Source organism: Eptatretus burgeri, chromosome 12 (assembly GCF_056783735.1).
Source record: "Eptatretus burgeri isolate ZD-2024b chromosome 12, Ebu_testis_v1, whole genome shotgun sequence".
Taxonomy (NCBI): Eukaryota; Metazoa; Chordata; class Myxini; order Myxiniformes; family Myxinidae; genus Eptatretus; species Eptatretus burgeri.
In genome coordinates, this window is record NC_140972.1 from 15,419,384 (window position 1) to 15,426,883 (window position 7,500).

General features: G+C 44.5%; 1 protein-coding gene across 4 annotated transcripts in view; it reads left to right on the top strand.

The window, feature by feature from the left end:
* Window positions 1-7,500, top strand: part of LOC147015151 (SURP and G-patch domain-containing protein 1-like) — an 89,849-nt gene that overhangs the window by 44,413 nt on the left and 37,936 nt on the right. For all 4 annotated transcript variants that reach the window (XM_085849655.1, XM_085849656.1, XM_085849657.1 and 1 more), the window contains one exon: window positions 1,716-1,822. In XM_085849655.1, coding sequence (XP_085705781.1) covers window positions 1,716-1,822 — 107 coding nt within the window. The remainder of the gene's footprint in view (window positions 1-1,715; window positions 1,823-7,500) is intronic.

Consider the following 7,500-nt stretch of genomic DNA (forward strand, 5'->3'; position numbering starts at 1 on the left):
GCTCGTTGCCCCTGTGATTGGCCAAAAGGGGCGCCAAGTCCGCTGATTGGCGTGGTGGGCGTCATGGCGGACCGCCCCTCAAACAGGAAGATGAGTAATATTGTCCTGCGTTGGCTCCCATTGGCCGGATCCTATGTATAAAATAATCCACAGCGCACGTACACTTAATTCCCATTAGACACAGGGGATGGATTCTAACTATACACATATACTTAACGAAATAACTGAGCTACAGGGACCTGTCGTGTGCACATGGCTACCAGATTCGTAACAGTATAACGCATCTCCGAATACTAGAAGCGACATTTATCTATTCCATGAATCCCATGTTATGTTGCCAAAAGGAGTTTGTCCACTCGCTTTGCTTATTTGTGCAAAGAAAAAGAGGAACAAGAACTTGTCTCACGATCACAGATGTTCATGAAGAGGATTCTGCAACAGCCTTTGTGGCTCCGCCTTATACAATGCAACCTCCAATTGGTGAGGTGAACACTGAACAGGTTCCTCCCACCTAGACTGGTGGGAGGTGATGGCATATTGGTGGAGAATGTCCAATTCGAATTGACTATTGATGGGTGTCCATTGGATTGTCCTTCTTCCTTGTCTCATTCACTCTGCGTGAATTTCTCCTGAACAGAGCTCAACGAAAAGCTTTGTGGTTTTCTTTTTAATTTGTTTAATGGTAATGTCCTTCAAATTTCTCTGTTTGTGTCTATATTGAAGTTTTGTAGTACCAAGCATCTTTTTAACATTACATTTTGGAGAAAATCTGCAAGTTAGAGTAAACTTGAGTCTGTTTGTCAATGATCTGCTCCTTCCTCAGTGACAGTGTTTTGATTATTGAAACAATTTCAACTTTATGATCAATGGCAAGGCATCTGCATACAAATATTTTGTGCACACTTTCATGGCATACGGTCATCTTGCTTGAATGAGTGCATCTGTTCTCTTTCTTCACATACCAGACCTTTTCACTCCAAAGCCGTACACATTAAGCCATTGCCTATGTTCTTCTTTCATATGCAGCACAAGGCTGAACATTAGCTTCTTTGCCTGAGGATGTGGCTGTGTTGCTGATGCAACACTCTTTGTAGCTTTGGGCAGGAATTTGTAATTTGTTCAGGGTGCCGGTGATAGCTCGCTTACTCTTCAGAAAGATTCTGTACAATCGGGATGAGATTCCATACAATTTGCCAATTTCAGAGCCAAAATACTGCAAAAGTGCAAATTCCTTTTCTGATTCATGTTCTGATTTGTGTTCAAAATATATAATTCAATTGAAATTAAGGAGCTCCTCGATCATAGACTGACATCTGCAGACAGATAGCAGATAGAGTGAACCAATCGCTGAACTTCACTTTGGTTTTGCACACGGAGTAATATTTCTGTTGTAGTTTGATAGCAGACATGACTTAAGGATACTGTGTTATGGTTGGTTGTGGAAACAGTCATTGTTAGCTTTTTGTTCTCGTAAATGTGCTTTGTACTTGCTCTAAATCATCGTGGACATGATTCTTGTTTTCTATGAATGCTCTATTTGTGCTGCAAAAGTTGTCATCAATTCATACCAAAGAAGAACCACGTCCACAAGAACCGCTTTGAGTAATCGCGAGGGATTTCTGCAAAGACTCGAAAGCAAACATCACCATTTCCATCCTCCAGGCCATTAGTTGTGATTGGATCCTTGTGTACATGACTGTTGTGCGTTTCCACAGAGTGGGCAGAAAAGCTGACGGATATGAATCGAGGGAAGCACTTCATTGGAGACTTTCTCCCACCTGATGAACTGGATAAATTCATGGAAACTTTTAAAGCTCTAAAGGTATGTGAGAGCAGTTCAAGGTTAACATTGATTTTATATTGTTCAATGATATTGTCTACCCAGAGCAAGTTGTACAAAAGGGATAACACTGGTCAAAACATTCTGGTGGTGACCAATGTAGTCACTTCTGCTTTGTAATGGAGGTTTAACATTAAGATCCTTATGAAGGACAACATCGAACAATTTGAAATTCTATCAAAAATTGCACAATTTTAATGTCCTTCACAGAGTTGTATATTTCATTGGTGCGGTAAGTTCAAAAAACACCAACGATGATCTTGAGCATTCTTGCCTGCAACTGAGTGCCGTCACTCAAGCAAACATTGGATGTGTTGAACAACTAATTGTGGAGAATTTCTCAATTGGTGTATATGAAACTGGAGGAGGTTTGGAATACAATATGCAAATCGTTCATTCATTCATTCTCACATTCAAGTTCATTCAATATAGTTAGTGTAACATTGCGACCTCACATTTGATCAAAAGCTAACTCATGGCCATTGCAACAGAAGCTCATGAAACGCCTTCAGAGCGAGGGAGATCGTTACGTGTAGAGGAGTGACATGAGATGAGATGAGATGGAATCCGGGTACATCATTTTTGCACCTGAGTTGAGGCAAACTGGATGTAAAGACATTCTTGGACCCCTCCACAAAAACTAATTTGAGGTTCTGCCATCAGCCGGAAAGGTGATGGCAATCCTGTTTTGGGACTGGTTTAATGAATGTGGAATTTTTTTGAATGTTGTAAATCCATAACTGCTTGGTGCACGCACACGCACACACACGCACACGCACACACACACACACACACGCACACACACACACACACACACACACACACACACACACACACACACATTGATTTGAATTGTAAAATGATATTGTCTACCCAGAGCAAGTTGTACAAAAGGGATAACACTGGTCGAAGCATTCTGGTGGTGAGCAATGTAATCACTTGTGCGAGCAATGGAGGTTTAACACTCACACGCACACGCACACACACACACTAGTGCTTGGCTGATATCGCCAATTTTTCAAACATTAATCTTTATAAACAGCTGTTTGTGATGGGTGGGAAAAAATTTGGCTTGGTAATTTAAAAAAAAAAGGCAAACGGCTTGGAAATCGGGAGTTATAAAATATATTTTGCTTTGTAACTCAGAGAAACATTTAACCTTTATAAAGCAAATCTGATAACCAAATGCTTTAGAAACAGTCACGAGGACAAAAGAAAACCTGATAAAACCTCCATAAGATATGGAATGAAACTTTGCCACCACGGCACCTGTAACAGGCGTGGCATGTCCACACACCCGCAAAGAGTCCCTGTAGATCCAAATTTACCCATATGTACCATATTTGTGTGTGCTGTATAGTGTATACGTACGTCTACTTTGTAGTAACTGTCGGATGTACATCCCGACTGGTACACGAACTCGACCACGATCGACTGTAGGGCACTCGGTAAGCACTCCAACAGAACATTTGACTTGGCAAGCAATTACCAATTGCTGTTGATAAAACCATGCACTCAGAAATGCCCAAGCAATGTCTGAATTGCACAAATGAACACTTTTTTTCAGAGTCATAACTGCTGTTGAGTTTAATTCTGGAGCTTAAATTTTGTAATTCATCTGAGTTTAAGAGTTTCTCCAGGTTATCGCATGTGCAGAAATGAAATATAGCCACAAATGCTGATGTCTCTGGGCCTATATAACCATTGCAATGTACCCAACGATTCTTAGCTATGATGAACAGGCATTCAATAATATAAGGGAGGAAAGTGAAAAAAAAACCTTTGACATCCAGAAATCCTTGCCTGTTCCAAGTCAAAGCATGGTGGAGCAGGCCAAAAAACATGGCGGCTTCAGACCCCAGCGAGGTCACCCAGAATATGCCTTAATCCTATGCCCAGAGAGCAAAGTGGCCAAGGATCGTCTGATAAAGGATATAATGAAATATGGCTGTTAATTATCTTCAAATGAGGTGTTTTAATTACCCTAAACACCCAATTTTCACTCTTGCACTTCGTTGGAGTTTTATTAGTGTGCATACAAAGTTTCAGGCTGGAGGTTTTATGGTTTTCGAGTTATGTAGGAGACACACAAACGTGTGTGTGTGTGTGTGTGTGTGTGTGTGTGTGTGTGTGTGTGTGTGTGTGTGTGTGTGTACACACACGTACACAGTACCAGTCAAAAGTTTGGACACACCGACTCATTCAAGGGTTTTTCTTTATTTTTACTATTTTCTACATTGTAGAATAACAGTGAAAACATCAAAACAATGAAATAACACATGTAATTATGTAGTAACCAAAAAGTGTGAAACAAATAAAATCTTCTTCTCCTTCTTTCGGCTCGCTCCCGTTAGGGGTCGCCACAGCGGATCAACCGTCTCCATTTCGCTCTATCCTCCACATCTTCCATTGACACTCCAACCACTCGCATGTCTGCCCTCACCACATCCATGAACCTCTTCTTTGGCCTTCCTCTTCTCCTCCTGCCTGGCGGCTCCATCTTCAACATCCTTCTCCCGATATACTCTGCTTCCCTCCTGTGCATATGTCCAAACCATCTCAATCTCGCCTCTCTCACTTTGTCTCCAAACCGTCCTACCTGCACTGTCCCTCGAATATACTCATTTCTTATCCTATCCATCCTCGTCACTCCCAACGAGAATCGCAGCATCTTTAACTCTGCCACCTCCAGCTCCGCTTCCTGTCTTTTTGTTCGTGCCACCGCCTCCAAACCATATAACAAAGCTGGTCTCACTACCATCTTATATACTTTCCCCTTCACTCTTGCAGCTACCCTTCTGTCACAAATCACTCCTGCAACTCTTCTCCAACCACTCCATCCTGCCTGCACTCTCTTTTTCACTTCTCTCCCACACTCTCCATTACTTTGGACAGTTGATCCCAAGTATTTAAACCCATCCACCTTCCCCACCTCAACTCCTTGCAACCGCACCATACCACCACCCTCCCTCTCATTTACGCACATGTACTCCGTCTTACTCCGACTGACTATCATTCTCCTTCTCTCCAGTGCGTACCTCCACCTCTCGAGGTTCGCCTCAGCCTGCTCCCTACTCTCTCTACAGATCATGATGCCATCCGCGAACATCATAGTCCATGGAGACTCCAGTCTGATCTCGTCTGTCAACCTGTCCATCACCACTGCAAACAGGAAAGGGCTCAGAGTCGATTCTTGGTGCAATCCCAGTTTTACCTTAAACCGGTCCGTCATTCCTACCACACACCTCACCGCTGTCACACTGTCCTCATACATATCCTGCACGATCTTCACATACTTCTCCACCACTCGCGACTTCCTCATACAATTCCACAACTCCTCTCTTGGCACCCTATCATAAGCTTTCTCTAAATCCACAAACACACAATGTAACTCCTTCTGGCCTTCCCTATACTTCTCCATCAACATTCTCAAAGCAAACATTGCATCAGTGGTGCTCTTTCCTGGCATAAACCCATATTGCTGCTCAGAGATCGTCACCTCTCCTCTCAACCAAGCTTCCACTACTCTTTCCCACACCTTCATGGTGTGGCTTAACAACTTTAACAAGAGCCAGAAAACAACATCTTTCTCATCTCAAGTCTGAACTCTCAAACCTCTCTCCCTCCTCAAAATCCTGGTGGCGTTTAATCAAATCTGTTTCTGGTGTATGTTCCCCCTCCATCCCCTCACTTACCTCAAATGGCCACACTGCTGATTCCACACGTGATAAAGCTGAATGTCTAAACTCGGTGTTTGCAGCTAAATCTTGTGTCCTAAACCCATCACTATCTCTACCCACTTTACCCAGTCGCACCCAACTGTCCCTGGACTCTGTATCCTTTTCTCCTGACAAGGTGGAGAGCTTGCTTTCAAACCTCGAGTCAGATTCTGCAACCGGTCCAGACGGCATCAGCCCACGTGTCCTCAAAGCCTGCTCTTCTGCTCTTGCTCACCCTCTCTCTGTTCTATTCACCCTCTCATTTGCCCAAGGTCATCTGCCATCTGCTTGGAAATCTGCTAACATCACTGCCCTGCATAAAAAGGTGCAAAAACAGATCCCTGTAACTACAGACCAATCAGCCTTCTCCCAATCATCAGCAAGGTGATGGAATCCATCATCGCCTCAGATATGAAATCCTTCCTCTTCTCCAATGGCTTGATTTCCAATCATCAATTTGGTTTCAGACCAGGTCACTCTACCCTGGATATGCTGCTTCTGCTCTCCCATCAATGGATGGAGGTCCTCAATGCCAGACAGGAAATCCGAGCCGTATCCCTGGACATATCACGTGCTTTTGACACAGTCTGGCACCCTGCCCTACTCACCAAACTCTCTTCCCATGGTATTCAAGGCCATCTCCACTCATGGCTCGCAGACTTCCTCTCCTGTCGCAGTCAACGTGTGGCCCTAAATGGAGTTCTTTCATCCCCTCTTCCTGTGCAGGCTGGAGTTCCTCAAGGTAGCGTTCTGGGTCCTGTTCTTTTTCTGGTTTTCATCAATGATCTCTCGGACTCTCTGGAAAATCCTCTATTTCTCTTTGCCGACGACTCCACCCTCTGCCGTACCATCTGTCATCCCTCAGACCGGCAAGCAGCAGCTTCTTCACTCACTGCAGATCTGGATAAAATCACAAACTGGTCCAACACGTGGAACATGTCTTTCAATCCAGACAAATCTCACACTCTCACTATGTCTCTTCGAAAGGACCGTTTACAAAACCCCCCCATCCACTTTCTCAACAATCCTCTGGAAGAAGTCTTTTCTTTCAAGCTTCTAGGTCTCACTATCTGCCATGACCTTTCCTGGGAAAGTCACATTTCCAACCTCGCCTCAAAAGCCAGTCGCCGACTGGGGATCCTCCGTCGTGCTAAGTCCTTCCTCGGCCCTCTTGAGCTCCTGACCACTTACAAAGCTTTTGTCCGTAGCCTGATGGAGTACTGCTCTCCCCTCTGGGCTGGTGCTCCTTCCTCCCACCTTTCTCGGCTTCACGCTGTCGAAACCAGGGCATTTAAGATCATCGGCATCTCCCGCAATGAAGCTGAGTCTTTGGGCCTCTCACTCAATCACCGCAGGTTGGTCGGTGGTCTTTCTGTCTTCTACCGACTCCTCTCCAGCCTTGCCCCCCTGCTCTCTCTGCGATTTGTCCCCACCACATTTCCACAGGGCGCTCAAGGTCCGCCAACAACCCCCTTCTGGTAAAACTACCAAAATCACGAATCACTGCTCATCTTCACTCTTTCATTCCTCTTTTTTCCCGCCTTTGGAATAAACTTCCTCACTCTATTCTTTCCCATTCTTCCCTCCAGGCTTTCAAAACAGCTGTTCACCACCACCTCTTATCTTCCCCCATCCAAATCCTCAATCTCTTCTACCCCCGATAATCCACCCAAGCCCACTTCCTTCATTTCTCCTGCTTTCCTTCCTGAAAGTCCCTGAAATGTCCATCTTCTCTTCGCCATGTTCCCCGTCCCATCCCTCTCCCTTCCACAGTTCACCTAATGTGTCTGTTCCCCACTGTTTTGTCCCTTCCACTCCCGCCCCTCTTGTCTCATGCCTCCTTGCTGTGAGTTGTGTGTTAGCTCTCATACGAGCCTCGACCAAGGTATACAAAAAAAAAAAAAAAAAACTTTATCCCTCTGTAATTTCCACAGCTCTGCA